The sequence below is a fragment of the Ricinus communis genome, chromosome 1 (assembly GCF_019578655.1).
Source record: "Ricinus communis isolate WT05 ecotype wild-type chromosome 1, ASM1957865v1, whole genome shotgun sequence".
Taxonomy (NCBI): domain Eukaryota; kingdom Viridiplantae; phylum Streptophyta; class Magnoliopsida; order Malpighiales; family Euphorbiaceae; genus Ricinus; species Ricinus communis.
The window spans coordinates 24251757-24268203 of NC_063256.1; the positions used below are offsets into that span (position 1 = coordinate 24251757).

The 16447-nt window shown below is 31.9% G+C and overlaps 2 protein-coding genes across 3 annotated transcripts; one reads left to right on the forward strand and one right to left on the reverse strand.

Annotated features, from left to right (window-relative positions):
• The first annotated feature begins 1145 nt into the window (after positions 1–1145).
• Positions 1146–3064, forward strand: LOC8258030 (cytochrome b5). Of its 2 annotated transcripts, none has more exons than XM_002518174.4 (4): positions 1146–1305; positions 1521–1623; positions 2395–2461; positions 2572–3064. In XM_002518174.4, the coding sequence occupies exons 2-4, from the start codon at positions 1537–1539 to the stop codon at positions 2820–2822; spliced, it is 405 nt and encodes a 134-aa protein (XP_002518220.1). In that variant the 5' UTR covers positions 1146–1305; positions 1521–1536; the 3' UTR covers positions 2823–3064. The 2 variants fall into 2 exon arrangements, with proteins under 2 accessions (XP_002518220.1, XP_048230309.1); XM_048374352.1 differs by lacking the exon at positions 1146–1305 and adding an exon at positions 1402–1421.
• Positions 3065–3231: 167 nt separating this feature from the next.
• Positions 3232–6890, reverse strand: LOC8258029 (rab GTPase-activating protein 22). The gene is made up of 5 exons (XM_002518173.4): positions 6495–6890; positions 5927–6062; positions 5789–5838; positions 5167–5220; positions 3232–5009 (listed from the first exon to the last, which is right to left on the reverse strand). The coding sequence occupies exons 1-5, from the start codon at positions 6659–6661 to the stop codon at positions 3782–3784; spliced, it is 1635 nt and encodes a 544-aa protein (XP_002518219.2). The 5' UTR covers positions 6662–6890; the 3' UTR covers positions 3232–3781.
• Positions 6891–16447: the final 9557 nt, after the last annotated feature.

Consider the following 16447-nt stretch of genomic DNA (forward strand, 5'->3'; position numbering starts at 1 on the left):
GTTAGGTGTGAGCTAAGACACTAAATTAGGAGTGAGCTCCTAAACTCTAAAACTCTATTAAAAATTGAGAAAATATTAGTGAAATACCTAATAGTTAGATTATATTTCTTCATTTACAAATTCAACCCTTCAAAGGCAAGCAAAAGTAATAATTTTTATATATAAAATCACTTAAATATTTTTTATTTTTCGTTATTTATAATATTTCTTTCTTTTTTTTGTTATTATCTTTTTCTATTTATCTTTTTTATAATATCATTTTTAAGCATTAAAAGGGAAAAGATGTTGGATTAGCTTTTTTATTTATTTTTATATTTCTATTTTATAAAAAAATAAATCTATTCCTTTTTTTATTTTTAAAAGCTGCTATCTCTAAAGAAAGAAAAGAAACTTTATATACTTGTCTCTTTTCTCTATCTCACTTATTATTTTAGGTGAAAAATATATATTATTTTTTTCTTCATGTGAATGCATTAAAAATAAAAAATTAATTTTTAATTTTTAATTTGGATAAATTAAAATATATTTTATATTTTTCCTTTTGATTTCTTAAAAAATAAAAAGTAAAAAATATTATCAATAAAAGAGAATACAAAATTATTTAAAAGAATAACATTAAATCATGAATAAGGCACATAAAATTTTATTTCATAAAACCAACCACAAACATTATATTAAATATTTTTAATCAGTTTAAATACTTAACTGAATAAAAAATATTTTAAATACTAAAATTGTAAACATGTACTTAAATTTGTATCTATTTATAAAAAAAAATTAAAATAATTAAATTTCTCTAAAATTCTATATTTTAACTTATACTTCAGCCTAAAAGTATTTATATATTATTTTAAAGTCATTTTCATATATTTACAATCCAAAAAAATAATCTTAATTTTAATAGATAACTGAAAGTACTATTAGTTTTTCTTTGACTACAATATATTTTTAGACGCAGAAATATCTGAATATTATATATAAGTTTATATATTATATAATTTCTGTGGAGGAAAAGGCACAAAATTATAAAATAAATAAAATAGGGAGATTCGGCTTCGTCCTGGCCCCCTTGTATTTCCTCAAAAACTGACAATAATAAGTACACATAGGTAATCTCATTGACCAAACTACCATTAATCAGTTGTCTACTTCAGGACAAAATCGTAAATGTCATGGTCTTAATAACACTACCTAATTAAGATTTTGGTAAATAAAAGCAGCCCCGGTACCAGTATCAGTTTTGACAAAAACAAGGCAAGGCAGAGAGAGAGAGAGAGAGAGGGAGAGAGAGGGACAGAGTTAGAGGTATCTGTTTTATATTCTTGATTTTGTTCAATTTGCCGTTTCTTTCTTATAAATCAATGCTATTGCCATTTTCTTTCTTTTTCTTGTGGCTCTGTGTTTGTGGGTTTTTGTGATTGGTAACTTTAGATCCTTTAAATCTTTTTGTACAATTCTTATTGTTAGTTGCTTTTTTTTGTTTGAATTGGGTTCTAAGTGATTGATGTGTTTGTGATTAGTCTTAAGGGGAAATAGATGGCTTCAGATCCAAAGATATTAAACTTCGAAGAGGTGGCTAAACACAACAAACTCAAGGATTGCTGGCTTGTTATCTCTGGCAAGGTCTGTTTTTGTTTTCTTTTCTTTTACATAAGATCAGAAGATATGAATATTTCTAGATTGAATTTGAGAGAATTTCACAGGAACATGTATTATAGGATTACATTTTAGCTGGACTATCGTGATTGGGATCTTTGTGTTTGATTGTAGTTTTCTTGATATCACTGCTTGTCACATGCTGTAGAAACTGATCATGGGTTTAAATTCAATTGGCATATGAAGTTTTGAGCTTGAATTATTCTTAAAAGGGATAATATGTTTGCAGCTAAAAATAATAATAATTAAAGTTGTCATATGCTAAAATAAAGGAATGATGAAACATCTTGTACATTCATTCTATATTTAATGATCCCTTGGGTGTCACTTTTGATTATGAATAGATGAAAACCCTTGCTCAGTTTTTTCATATGAAGTTATGTATGCGTAAATGATGGGTAGGCATTTAAATTATAATTTGACTTATGCGTCATGATAGTTACACCATAGGAACACATAAATAATGATGGAAAATTGGTGTTTGAAACTTTTTTTTCTCGACATCCCAGTTCATTTTTGAAACTTATCTGCATGCCTTGTAGTTTTGTTTTGATGTGATGGTTTAGAACATCTTGTTGCATACAGTACAATTCATGTTTCTCTCCCATAAGGTATAAATGTTAGTAATGCATTTATAAGTAATATTCTTTAACATCAGTTTTTGCCCGTCTTTGATTTTGTCACATGTGAATGCTTGAATAGTATATAGTTGATTAAAGTTTTGAGCTTCATGTTCAGGTTTACGATGTCACCCCATTCATGGATGATCATCCTGGAGGAGATGATGTTTTACTGTCATCGACTGGTAATTTTATGTTTGTAGTTGTAGCTTATGTTGGTATAGTTGTTCTTTAATTAACCAAACGATATATGATTTTTGAGATTGCACATGAGGCTTTCTTTGGAATTTTGCAGGGAAAGACGCAACAAATGATTTTGAAGATGTGGGTCATAGTGACTCGGCCAGAGATATGATGGAAAAATACTACATTGGTGAAATAGATTCAGCCACTATTCCGCTAAGACGCACCCACATTCCTAAACCACAAGCCAACTACAATCAAGACAAGAGTTCAGAGTTTCTAATAAAGATCTTGCAGTTTCTTGTGCCACTGTTGATCTTAGGCTTAGCCTTCGCAGTCCGACACTACACCAAGAAAGAGTAGGCTTTGCCCAGTACTCTATTTTAAGGGAAAACTGTGTTTGCACTCTTTAAATTTCCAAACTTTCTTCCTTTTTTCTTTTTTCTCTAAATTTACCTGCAATACTGTCACAATATTCATAGTTCCCTAGGGACCATAATATCAAGGAGTTCATTTCAAAGAAGCTGTAGTATTATTGGTGATAGGACATTGTTTGCCTCTGTTGGATTATAAACGCGTTTACATTTCATTTTGTTGGATGATAACTGGCTTTCTTATTTTCTTTTCTGGCTTCTCTTGATGTGGCTTCTACTACAATTCACTACTGTGGCCTTTTATCACAAGTTTTTTAGAATAATTTCTCAGTTCCCTTCATGCTAAAATGTTAACCATTGTGCTGCATTTGCAAGCCATGGTAAAACAAGATTCAGAATGTTCAACTGATGCTTATAAAAGAGTCCTCTTAGTAAGATGTTATTATGTTCTGTTGACTGAAAATGGGCTGCAATAAGCCTGCCTGCCCGCAGTTCCAGAGCATGATACATTTACTGGAAATTCAAGAAAACATAGCATTGCTGCAAAATAATTTAGAACTAATTATACATCACATTTATTTCAGCGATCAAGGAACTAAATGTCAGCGTAATCCTGCTACGGTTGAATAATCTCCACCAGTGCTAATTTACACAAATTATTACTAATGACCTTCATGGTTGGGAAGAAGAATTCAAGGAGCAAATTGTTGCAGTATGGCGTTCCTCATTTCTTCCTACTGTTTAACATTGCTATGGTAGTGAAGTTGTTTCAGAAATGGGCAATCAGTTAAGCATATGATTTTAGCACCTTAAGCACCATGCAGCTTAACTGACAATGAATAGCCTCTTTGAGTGCTTGTTTCAAGCAAGGCATGAGGAGACTTAAATTCTCCTTGGAACAAAAAGGATTTAGCACATAAATAGGTAGACATGCTCGAAAAGCTGCCATCAAAAAGAAGACTCTATCTTTCCATGCAGGTTGACCACCAAGTCATGTGCATCATCTAAGAGCTTCCATACATCGAGTTGCCCGGCCATACTATTGCACTCTCTTAAAATCTCATCCATGCTGTAATACTTTTGTATAATCAGTTTCCTCCTCTGCAATACTGAAGCTGCAATAGCATAAAGCAACAAATCATCTGTTGGTGGTGCAAGCTCTCTAATTCTGCTCCATGCAGACTTGCCAATTCTAGCTCTTATGGCTGCCTGATCAGCCCACATCACCTCCCAGAGACAAATTGTCTGTTCAAAAGTCAACTCCCTCCTAAACAGCACCACCACCATCCTATAAACGAAAAAGCAATCCTCAGCCTGGAGTTTCTCTAAGTGGCTGTAGAGGCGTGAGTCTTTGCATTTGATAATCTTGGACACAATATTCAATTGCCTTCGGATTCCCACCTCATCTAGCCTAAAATTATGGCGAGCTTTCTTCATGAAACCCACAAAGCACCAGAAAGCCTCATGATCCTCTGTCATGACAGCAATAATTGGAGAAAGTAAATCACTCATGCCCTGGCAGTAGCCAATTTCAGGGTCATAGAGTGCATAGGCTTCAAGAATAGCAACTAAGCGGGCAGCATGGAAAATCCTGCAGGGTTCTAGGTGATCATAGTCCTTTAATCCGACAGTTTCTGCAGAACGGTATGCTCCATCCTTTGATACTGAAGCCTGAGAAGGAGAGTAAGGTATCCATTCTGAATTAGCACGCACTGCATCAACACGAATAATCCGCTGCCACGTGATGAAATTTTCAGTGGCATGTCGGTTTGATTGGAGATTGGTTGAGCGAGAAATATCCTCTTTGGAAGGCACACCAGGGTCATTTTCTTCCCTGCCTTCTGAAGAGGATGCTGAATTGATGACTTCAGAGTCTGAATCAGATGACTGAGTATTTGGTGCAGAGGCACCAGAGCTTGTCACTTGTTGCCCTGAATTATCATCACCTTCCAACAGTGTACTTGAGGGATTATGAGAATGCTCAACATCTTCACTCTTATTCTCACTGGAAAGAGATTCCTTGGCACTAACATCATCATAGCCAGAAGCACATGTTTCTTGAACAAGACTTTTGCTGTCCCCGTTGCTTTTTTCACCACTGTCATTCAACTTAAGGCTCTCATTGCTAGATTTGAGTAGCTGTGAACACTGTCTGCGGAGCTTCTCATATTCCTTCCTGTAGATACAGATTGTCAAATAGGGAAACCATGAGAATAAAAGCCAAAATTGTAGAAACAAAAGACTACATTTAGGGCTGACAATCAACTAAATGTTAGATTTACAACATATTTAAAAGAAGAACTTGATTTCTTAGAATGAGCTTGGAAAAATACCTTTTCTGGCTTCTTATATTATCTCTTTCTTCTTTGGAGCTGTTCAAGTCATAGCTATTAAAATGGAGAGAAGAAGAGATCAGTCATTGTGTTAACATTGTCCAAGGAAAAAAGTTACTGTATGAACCATTATTATCCAGCATGAAGTGCCCAAAGAGATCAACACTTAAGATTCAACAAAGCAAAAACTGCAATTAACTGCAGGATATAATACCAAGATGGTGGAACTAAACAAATATAAAATTGCATACCAACCCAATTCTTTCACTTATAAAAACCCAACTACAAATAATATATATAAAGAACAGATAGGTGGTAGAAAGCAGAATCCATACTATCAAAAATAACATTACACATTACATAATTGAGATGAATGAGGAAAATTAGCTTATAGTATACAAATTCTGAATGCCAGAACAAACTACTAAGCAAAATTGGACCCGGCATCTGGATTTCGAGGAGGAAATCAATTAGAATTCTTCCGAATATTACGGACAAAAAGAACCCTTCAAAGATGGTGATAGTTGAGTTGAGAGACAAAGTCTGTAATTAAAATAGCAGCAACAATCACAACAATAACACAAATACCAATTAGACCAAGACAAGGTTATAACATGCTTACACTCCAAGGAGGAAAGGCCAAACTTCTGCTCTAATACTTGGATCTACACCCTACATGAGAAACATTAAAGATAAATGTTCCCATTGCTGTAGCAAAAAAAAAAAAGAAAAAACAAGAACAGGGACTATCATTACTCACTCCGCTCCGAACTTTTTTCAAAAAACTTGCTCCACCATCAATGAGTTTCCCATCTGGTGTAAACATACTTTTCCATTGCTCAGAAGAAAGTGTATGTTTTCTTTTCCTACCGGACCACGGTGATTTAAGATGGCCTCTGAAATGAAACAACAATTATAGGATTAGTATTCTTTAAGAATCAAGAATCCACTTCTTTTGAACTAGTACACAACCATAAGTAGATTTGCAAAGAAAAAATTAAATTAAAAATATAGCAAGAACAAAATATCATTTTAAGTAAGGGCACAGCTAGTAGCAACTAGCAACTGCCATTCTTTTCCGTAGAACAAAATGGGAAAGAAAAAAAAAAAGAATATTTGCATGGTTAAATTGTGTGTAATTGAAGCAAAATCATGCCTATTAATCTATAAGTCCTAAAACAGTATGATGCGTTGAAAATAAGATAAACCCATCCATTATGTCACTTTTATCAAAAGAAATAAAATACCGAAGAGCTAAATCTTTTATCCAGTGCCATTAAATCAACAAAACCTCTAGTTACCCTCGTTACAGGTTTCGCCTCGATTACCTGCTGGTCGTGTAGAATATAGCGGCGAACACGGCAATTCCGGCCAAGGCCGTGACGGCAACTGCAGTTCTGGACTGTGGAGCAGCAACAGCCCACCAGAAACCTCCCCCAAAGCCGCCAGAAAGAGGGCTTCCATTTGGGTTGTTGTTGCCGCCGGTGTTAAACATTGAATAATGGATCCGAACGGAATCGCATGTGGTTTCTGTTGGTATATATAAAGGAAAAGGAATATGAAATGGATTGACGTGAGAGAGAAAGAGAGATGAACGCGTGATGTTGTTATTAGGGTTTGATTCCTTGTAAGATTTTTTATTACTTTCTCTCCGACGAAGGAAAGAAGACAATTCTTTGTTATTATTCAAGAGAGTAAAGACCGCAGGATGCAAGTGAGACCATGAGAGTGAAGAAAGTAATAATAATAAAGCTTAATTAACAATTAAGTATTAGCTTAACAATTTTTAATAAATTTTATCTAATTATCTTAAAACTCTAAAATAAATATTTATACTTTCAATTTTTTAAAAATTATTTTTCAATACCAATCTTTAGAATTGCGTGGTAAAAAAGATAATGTGGTAAGTCAATTTTATTTACAAAAAAATAATTATTATTAATCAACAAAAATATTTTATCCAAACTTAATAATATAACCGTTACAGATCGTACATATATGCATTTTTTTACATATCTTATATTTAAATATTGGAAAATTTTTATTGACTTGCTATTTTTTTTTTTAATAAACAGAATTGACTTACCACGCTATGTTTTTCATGATAAAATTTTAAAAACTATTGTCGAAATTTTATTTTTAAAAATAAATTGGAAGTATGGATATTTATTTTAAAATTTTAAATAATTGAATAAAATTATTAGAAAATATAAAATTTAAAAATTAATTATTTATTAGATCTAATAATAATAACAATAATAATAAAAGAAAAAAGAAATTTAATAAGAGGTACCTTTCTTACCGGTTTTCAGTATTTAATTGTTTTAAGAAAGTAATAACAATCATTAATTTTTATTCAATTTTCACAAGTATAAAACTATAACTAGATTGAAGAAAATAAATAATTGATGCATTATAAAAATCAAATTAAGTAACATTCACATTTAAAATTATAAAATATAAAAGCCGACATAAAATATTAGGTCATTTGGTATTGGCATAAGTTTTTTGTCGTTTTAGTTTTCATTCTCTCATTTTTTTAAGAATATAAAATATAATTATTTTAAAAGGAAATAACTATTTTTTTAAATAAAAAAATATGTATTTTCACACCTTAAAAAATCATGAAGAGTAGGTTTTATAATTTTTTATTTTTTTTTCTTTAGAAAAATTTTAACAAATACTAAAAAATGATATGAAAGAAGTTCTGACTTATTGTTTAAATTGTCTGTTGGAAATTCCACTTTTCAAATAAACATCAGAAAATTATATTATATGTATGTATAAAATTTCATTTCATTCTATATAATAATATTTTCATAATTATATCTTAAATTAGACATATTAAGCATATAAAGCTTATTATATTCTATTTAATATTCAATGAATGATTTTGTATAGAATCTCATAGACAATCAACCTTATATATAATATTTGGTAAATATATAATTATAAACACTCTCTTTTCGAATCTAGATATTAAGAGAATTATAGAAAATCTAATGATAAAAATCTTTGTTTCTCCTGAATCCCACGGATTGAAAAAAATCGAAGTCTCAATTAGGGTTAAAAGTAATCGAACCAAAATCTTACTTTTCAAAATTAGAAACATCCAAATTGGATTAAATTGACTAGAATAATCAGCTTTGGGTCAAAATTAGTCAAATGACCAAATCCATGGGCTAAATTATAAAGTTTCATGAGTCTGTCAACCTTCAGAGCCAATTGGCTCTATATATAGCCGATCGGCCGTACACAGAGCTGGTATGTTCTGCACAGTGTCAGTTGACTCAAAACTCAATTTTTTGATCATTTTCGTTGTTTTATCGATTTTAAACACCTATAATTGTCAAAATCAACTTTCTAAAAGAATATTATTGATAATTATCTAGTTTTTATTATTTTTTATAATTAAATAGATATTTATCAATAATTATCTCAAATTACTTTTAAAAATCTATATTTATCGTTAGAACAAGATTTTGATAAATTCTTTAATTGTCTTTAATTCTTAGAAATTAACGATAATTAAAGGGATGATATTATCCCGGTCTCTAGGTTTTTTCAATCTTCTCTTCTATATAAATAGAAAAAGAAATCCTAAACCAAAGGGTTACAAATTAAGTACAAAACGACCGGTAAGTTTTTGGCAAAACAAAAAGTGGGTACTATAAGTTTTAGAGAAACACCAAACACTATGAATTCCTACCCTTATTCTAAATTGACTCCTACTCCTCCTTTTAAGACTCAAGATACTGCACAATATGGTGATAAACTGAGGGTTCCTCTATCAATCATCTCAATATGCTTTATTTTTTCTTTTATGATTACTACTTCATTTTTTAATTTATTAACTTGATTGTATTTGTTAGATTTTCAAGATTAGGCTCTTACATGCTAGATTTAGATTTGATATATAGCTCATCTGATTAGATTTAGATTTGCCATGATACTGACCATATGAGTATCATTTTGATGATTTTCACATGATTACGATTTTAAATATGTTAATTTTCATGAGAATCAATTAGATTGACGTGTTTAAGATTTTTAATTGGATTTTGTCCTGATTGAGATTTATTGATATTCATATATGCTTTTTTTAATGAAAATTTTCGTTCTATTATGTTTTAAGTTAAGTCTCCTTATTTACATTTACTATTTGGTAGATTTGCCTATTTAGCCAATCTGTATTTTTAGTCATCAGTATGTTTAGGATCTATTAGTTTGCTTATTATTGATACTCATATGTGTATTAGTTGTTTTGGCATGATGATAAATGATTAGATTTTATTCTATTTCTATTTGGTTAAATCATTGTCTATTTGTTCTCACATGTTAGGATTTACTCCTTCTGTTTTACTTGTTTCCTGCTATAACATTTTTGCTAATTGTTTTGACTTTTTTATGCATGTTTATGTTTCTGGAGCTTAAAAATGATGAAAATCGAAAAAATATTGAAATCTACCGCCTAGAATGCCATACAGCTGACCAGCTAAACTCTACAGCTAATTGACTTTATGTATAGCTGATCGGCTGTTCAGCCCCTAGATTGCCCGTTTTAGCCAGTTTTCATTTATTTTTAGTTAGTAGTTCTAGGAGGAATGTAATTTTATTATTATATTTGCTTTCTTTTTGCTTTTATTTCTTTATTTTTGTACTCTACAAATAGTGGATAATATCTGATTGATGTGTGATTTCCAATTAAAATCAACCCACATTAGACATTGGCTTAAAATCATATTTTGGCATATAATGAGTAGTCCATAAAGCTAAAGAAATGGTAACTTGGGCTTAATCATAAGATTTAATTAGACTTAGATAGGCTTTGCCATATTTAATAATAATATGACTCATCTAGACTAAGAGTTAAAAACAGACTCTGAAATGCAAAAAGTAGCCCAACTAGGTTAAGGAATGGTAAGCTTAGACTTAATTAATGAAATTAGACTAGACTAAGTGGGCTTATAGTATGAAATATGAGTAGTCAATTAAAGTAATAACAGGTAAGATTGAGCTAGATTTAATAAAATTAGGCTAGAATTAGGTAGACCCATGCCATGTTGTATTGCTTATGTGTAGAAAATATTATATTGCATTTATATGGAATAAACTATTAACTAATAAAATTAAAGGTGGAAATACATAATTAAGGAATTTGATTTTCGAATCATATCTGGATGTGGCCATGCTTCCTTAAGGAATATAGTTATGCTATAAATTTAAAAAAGGTCTCTTGGTAATTTATCCAAGTGGCAACTCTCTTTCTCTGCACTAATTTTAGTGATTGGTTAGTGTGTTCCTAATTAGGTTGAAAAAAGTTTGCAGTTTTATGGTCACTAAAGACACTTGGGTGCACGTCCAAAATCATTGTCCACAATGGCGATTCCATTAGGGATAAGAGAAACTGATTCCAGTATATTCTTACCTTTTATTTTATCACTTAATAGTCTATTCTTGCATCAATACACCATTTTCACAGATTAAGCACATTGGTCCCTATAGCTCCGATGGCATTGGCTAATAATTCTTTAGTTTCATTGAAACTTTGGAGTTACGACACTAGTTAACCATCACTCATAATCAAGTAAATTTCCTTTATTGCATGGACCCTTGAGTGGGGAAATGAGCAAAGGAAGGGTATTTGTTGTGGGAGCCTTTTTCTTTACTTAAGACTCATCCTATGGTAATGACATATAAATCTCCATTAGGTACCCACTTGCTTATTACTTGAGTATTTTCCCTTATAAGGGTTTGAAGCCCATATCTTGGAATTCCTCAACCCATAACATGCAGGGTTTGCCCTTATATTGGAAAATACCACCTTGTTTGTTTACTGCTTTAAGAGTTATTCGCATGCACGTCGGTTTTTACTATCCCCTGTTGGTAATAAAGCCCATACAAAAAATCTTAGGAAAAGATACTCACCATGAACCATGTGTGGGAGAAATAAGGTTGGAAAGAATGATTGTCCAATTTAAACTTGCTTTGTTTGCTTGATTTATAACTTTTACATCATATGCATATCATGCATCAAACATATCATGCATCATAATAACTCCTTATTTTGAAGCCATTTTAGATTATTATCCTTAGTTTAAGACAAGAAGGGTATTATAGGAAAACTCAACAAGAGCCCAAAAAGCCCAAGTAGCAATTCAGAGTAAGATAAAGATGGCCCAAAAATAATTACAGTTGACCTAAGGACTATGATCTGAGAAGAACTCCATAAAGCTTTGACTGAGATTTTTGGAAAACAAACTATCCAAAGAACTATTACTAGCCCTACAACTACTATTGTTGCTACTCATGATGTGGAAAAGAAGATAGCACATGGTGAGCACCTTTGGAATTTAGATAAGATGCAAGATATATTGAAAGATTAAGGTTTAGATTCAACCTATAATTTTGATGACTAGTCTTGACTGGAGAAGACAAATTACCTCCCAAATTTCACATGCCTGGAATGCAGAAGTTCAATGGAATTGATCCAAAGGCGCACTTGTAGCAATATGCTTTTATGGGCACTACTCATTTAGTTAGGACCCAAATTATTAAGTTGTTTGTCCTTTCATTAGAAAGGCTAATTGTAAACTGGTACCATAGGTTAGAAAGGCCCATCAAATCTGATTGGAGAAAACTTTGTGATGCTTTTATGCAGCAATATACTACAATAATCACCTAGAAGTCTTTATAAGAGATTTGGAGTTGACAAAGCAAAAGCCCAATAAATCCTTTTCTAATTTCTTACCTAAATGGAGGAACAAAGCAGTTTTAATGAAGAACAAGTCTTCTAAAAATGATGAAGTTCGAATGGTAGTTCAAAATATTCTCTCATCTTAAGTCAAAGGTTGCAGATGGTGAATCCCAAGACCTTTGTGGGCTTGTATGATGATGGCTTACAAGTAGAGAAAATTGAAAATGCTAGAGCTAGAGGGTACATATAAAACTATGAAGATACAAAGATTGAAAACCTACCATCTGAAGATGATAAAGCTTCACAAGATTCAGTTGTTGATTTATTTTAAATTACATGATCTTACTTCTAAGATCAATGATATAACTTTAATTTTGCTTAACGTTTATCTTAATGGTATTTTGCATTTCAATTATTATTACATGAGCATATTTGATATTAATTCTATTTGAATTGGTTTATTTAATATGGGCATAAATGATAATCATAGGTACATTTCTATTACACATAATGTAACTCTTGAAGAGAAAAAAAGAGACAAAAGTAAGAGAGAAAAAAAAAACATGAGATAGTATTTTATACGCAAGATTGAATTCAAAAGTAGTGGGATTTTTCACCATACTAGAGGTAAAGCAAAAGGTTGAGTTTATCCCTTATCACCTAACAACCTTGAAGCAAATATCCCTTCAAGATATAAGAGATTAAAGATTGACACTCTAGTCTTGAAATATGCAAGGCCCATTACATTTGACTCAAATGAGAAATTTAGACCATGTTGAAAAATCCTATATCAAAAAAAGAAAAAATAATTATGTTTAAAGGTACTGAAAGGAGTTCAAATCTCGGGAGTAATAAGTTCACAAGTCAATTTAGACCATTTCAAATACTATCTTCGAAGAAAGAAAGAAGAAAAGAAGAAAAACAAAAAAGAAAAGAGAGGAAAAGTTTCTTGCTGATTAGAAAATCTTATAGGCTAGTCAGGCAAAAGTTAAGAAAATAAAGTGAGAAAATGTTTGACTAGAAAATTTGAATAGACTAGTTGATAACAAGAGTGATATTATGTGAAATAGAAAATGTACCCATTTATGCCTTTATTAAATGAAAACAATTTGTTTAGAATTCTTTTCAAATTTACTCGTAAGTCTTTATTGTCTTATGCACTACCAAAAGGAAGGAACAAAACATAAAGTGAAATATATGAGATCTAAATAGAAACAAGATCATTTTCTTTAGCTCTCTTGTATTTCTTGCAGGAAATTTCAAGAATTGGTAGCACTCAAGTCTCCATCAGTTAACATCACACTCGATGGTCGGTAGGCGAGAGCCTTTTTAACTTTGATTTTAGAAATCTTGTCTCAAGGGAAGTCTTGAAAGTCAATAGAATCATCTGTAAGCTTGACAAAAGGGACTGCGAGTACTCTAGTTCACTTTTGGCATATAACGAAATCTAAAAAGGGGAAAGAAATAAAGAAAAGAGAAAAGCCTGCTAGGTCAAAAACTTAAAAGGGTGGCTTAAGCAAAACTTAAAGCAAAAAGAAATCTACTAAGTTGAAAACTTGAAAAGGTGGCTTAGGCAAAAATTAGGGCAAAGAAAAAAGAATCCTACTAAGTTAAAAACTTGAAAAGTTGGCTTAAGTAACAATAAGGTATAAAAATAAAATAAAATATTTGGTTGCTATCTATATGAGATTGTAGAAAAACACAACTATTATTACACAAGTTTTAGTATAACCCAAGGCAAAATGATTCAGTCATTGCATGCTTGAGTTATTTCTAGATCTATAATTTATGTTGTCATCATGACTTTCAAGTCTCTGATATGAATCAATTACAACGCCGACGTCTCTTTCTCTAAACCATCAGACTCCATGCCCCATGACCAAAGATAAATAACTAACTGGTCAAAACTTTGATCGTCTGCTAATAAGCATCTGAGTGCTTCTGTCCAAACGAAAGGATGCTTTTTAGGAATGCATTACATGCCATACATCACTTGCAAGTCATATATATTTGCTTATTGCAACCTCTATATACTTATATATATCACTAACTTGTAATAGAAAATTAAAAAAAAAGTTTAAAAGAAAGAAAATGTTCAATCTACACTCAAATTTATTCCTCAAAGCGGAAGTTCACAATTTATTTCTTGAAGAAGAGAGTAAACATACATCCTGAAGCAAGATGTCATCAATTCACTTCCCAAAGTGGAAGATCACAAGCCTATTTCCTGAAATGAAAAATTAATTTACTTCTCGAAGCAAAAGACCCTGAAATGAAAATCTTACTTCTCAAAATAGAAGATCCTGAGTGCAAATTACAGCTTTTGCTTTTCGGAGCAAAAAATATCTAAAAAGATTTAGACAATCAGCAGCGAAAGAGCCCATCATCCAGAGTCTTGAGAAAATGGGTGAAGTCCCTAAATCAAATCCAGAGGGAAGTCTCTATATATATTCATCTTAAAGGAAGATCTTAGGTTGTCACAATAGTTTGCTGATCTGTGAGTCTCTAGAGATGATGAGGTTGTTGAATCAAGGATCAGTTGGGAATCAAGTGCCGCTTGAGTTTAGAAAATCTTCTGTTGTTCCACCAAAAGGTTTCCTAATCTAGGGTTTTTTCTTAGTGAATTTGCTCTCCAATTATCACAAAAAGCTCTCTGCTTAATCGAACGTAGGTTTTTAGTATTTTCAATAACAATAGCCTATAATACATGTATCTCCCCTAGATTTAGGACTTAATGATGTATTCATAGAGGTAGGGTTTTAAGAAATCCTAATTTCATTAGATAAATAAAAATAATTAATAAAATCCCTTGATTTTAGCAAATATTTAATTAAATGAATATCTATTTAAAATTTAATAAAATCCAATAATTATCATTAAATATATTTAAAGTTCTAATAATCATCACAAATATCTTCTAGGAACCTCCTTTTTTTTTACCAAATTTTGCATTTTAGGTCAAAGATACATGTGAAACGGCGTCAAATTTTAAAAAATAGCCAATCGACATTGTGTAGTGCTGACCAGCTTTGCACAGAGCCGATTCGGCTATACGTAGAGCCGATTGGCTTCAAGGGCATAAAAGTTCTAAAAATCTTGAAGATTTAGTCCCTGAACTTTGTAAAACCTATCATTTCGCCCCTCAAATTTAATTTTTTCCTTCAATTGTGTCCAAATTGATTCTAGAAAAGTAATTTTGGTTCAATTATTCTCAACCCTAACTTGGATTCGTCCATTCTCAATCTTCTAAGACTTGAAAAAGGCAGTAACTTTCATCATCGGATTTTCCGTAATTCTCTAAATATCTAGATCCAAAAATTATCTCTTCATGCTTTTATATATTACTAGTTTTTTTATCTATGTTCTTTGCACGTGAATATTAATTATTTGACTTGTTATCACTCAAAAGAATATATATATATATATATATATATATATATATATATATATATGCGAAAGAGGTGCTTCCTTCATATTCGAACATGTGACTATCCTTTTCCTTCACTAGAGTCACATACGCTCTTTCAGGCCGTGCGGGTCTACACTTGGCGAATCCATCCGCTCTAACAATCTCATAGATAGAAGGAAGTAGATCAATTTCGGTCTACACTTTACTGGAGGAAGAGGTCGGATTGCCTAAACTAACCAACACTACTCGCCATTCAAAAGAGTCCACTAAAGCTAAAGGTAAAGACTGTAATAAAAAAATCTCATGGATAATAAAAAGACCTTGATCGAAGATAGCCGAATTGGCGTGAATGAGACATACAACAGTAACTCGAGCCCTGGGAACAATTTACTACTGCCGTCCAGTTTATAAAGAGGAGCCCCCGCGACTTCCTTTACAATCCTCTGATAGATACATACCAACAAGGCTTCGTAAAGAGCCAAAGTATTAAATTAAGCTCACTCACGATACCCTTCTAATTGAGTAGCACAATGTAGCAAATCCTCGGCCGTGCTGGTTCTTCCCTCCCCACGTTCTCAAAGCGATCGATAAAGTGAAGTACTAGAGGATTTTTTGGGATTTTTCTTTCGGAAGAAAAAGATGGAAATGACTGTTCATAATTTCATCAATACCTTTGAGATTAAAAAAGAATTGGATTTTCTTATGAAATATTTATTATTATTAAATAATCGTTGATAGCTCTCTTCTTTAAAACTTATGCCATAGAAGCTGACATCAGGCTATTAGCATTTTATCTACATCTTCTCGACCAAGACCCAGAAGGGGTTCGCTTTGTTTGGGATGAACTCGCAAGGACTCAACTCGAGGACTTCCCTCGTAGAGTGGCGTCTTTTATAAGACTCTCTCAATGGAACTCAAAAAAAAGAAAGAAAAGAGTTTGAGCTCTTTTGGCTTACTTTTAGCCACGCGGGGCGGCTATCCACATGTGTCCCAAATAAAGTGACGTCAATTTTTTTGTAATGGGTACACTTTGAGAGAAAAGTTTTGAATTCAACCTATCCTTATACGCTCTAAAAAAGGGTCATGGACTCCTTTTTAGTTTAGGATCCCCTTTCCACATTCAATTTTTTATTGAGCCTGGTGTGGAATCACCATCATTACACATGAATTCTTAG

What these genes read in the sequence shown, in the direction of transcription:
- LOC8258030 (XM_002518174.4), top strand. Translation starts at nt 1,537, where the DNA reads ATGGCTTCAGATCCAAAGATATTAAACTTCGAAGAGGTGGCTAAACAC. An exon ending in GGCTTGTTATCTCTGGCAAG is followed by an intron (nt 1,624 to 2,394) that starts GTCTGTTTTTGT and finishes CTTCATGTTCAG; the next exon opens with GTTTACGATGTCACCCCATT. An exon ending in TGTTTTACTGTCATCGACTG is followed by an intron (nt 2,462 to 2,571) that starts GTAATTTTATGT and finishes GGAATTTTGCAG; the next exon opens with GGAAAGACGCAACAAATGAT.
- LOC8258029 (XM_002518173.4), bottom strand. Translation starts at nt 6,661, where the DNA reads ATGTTTAACACCGGCGGCAACAACAACCCAAATGGAAGCCCTCTTTCT. An exon ending in ATATTCTACACGACCAGCAG is followed by an intron (nt 6,063 to 6,494) that starts GTAATCGAGGCG and finishes GTTTCATTTCAG; the next exon opens with AGGCCATCTTAAATCACCGT. An exon ending in AATATAAGAAGCCAGAAAAG is followed by an intron (nt 5,010 to 5,166) that starts GTATTTTTCCAA and finishes CTGTATCTACAG; the next exon opens with GAAGGAATATGAGAAGCTCC.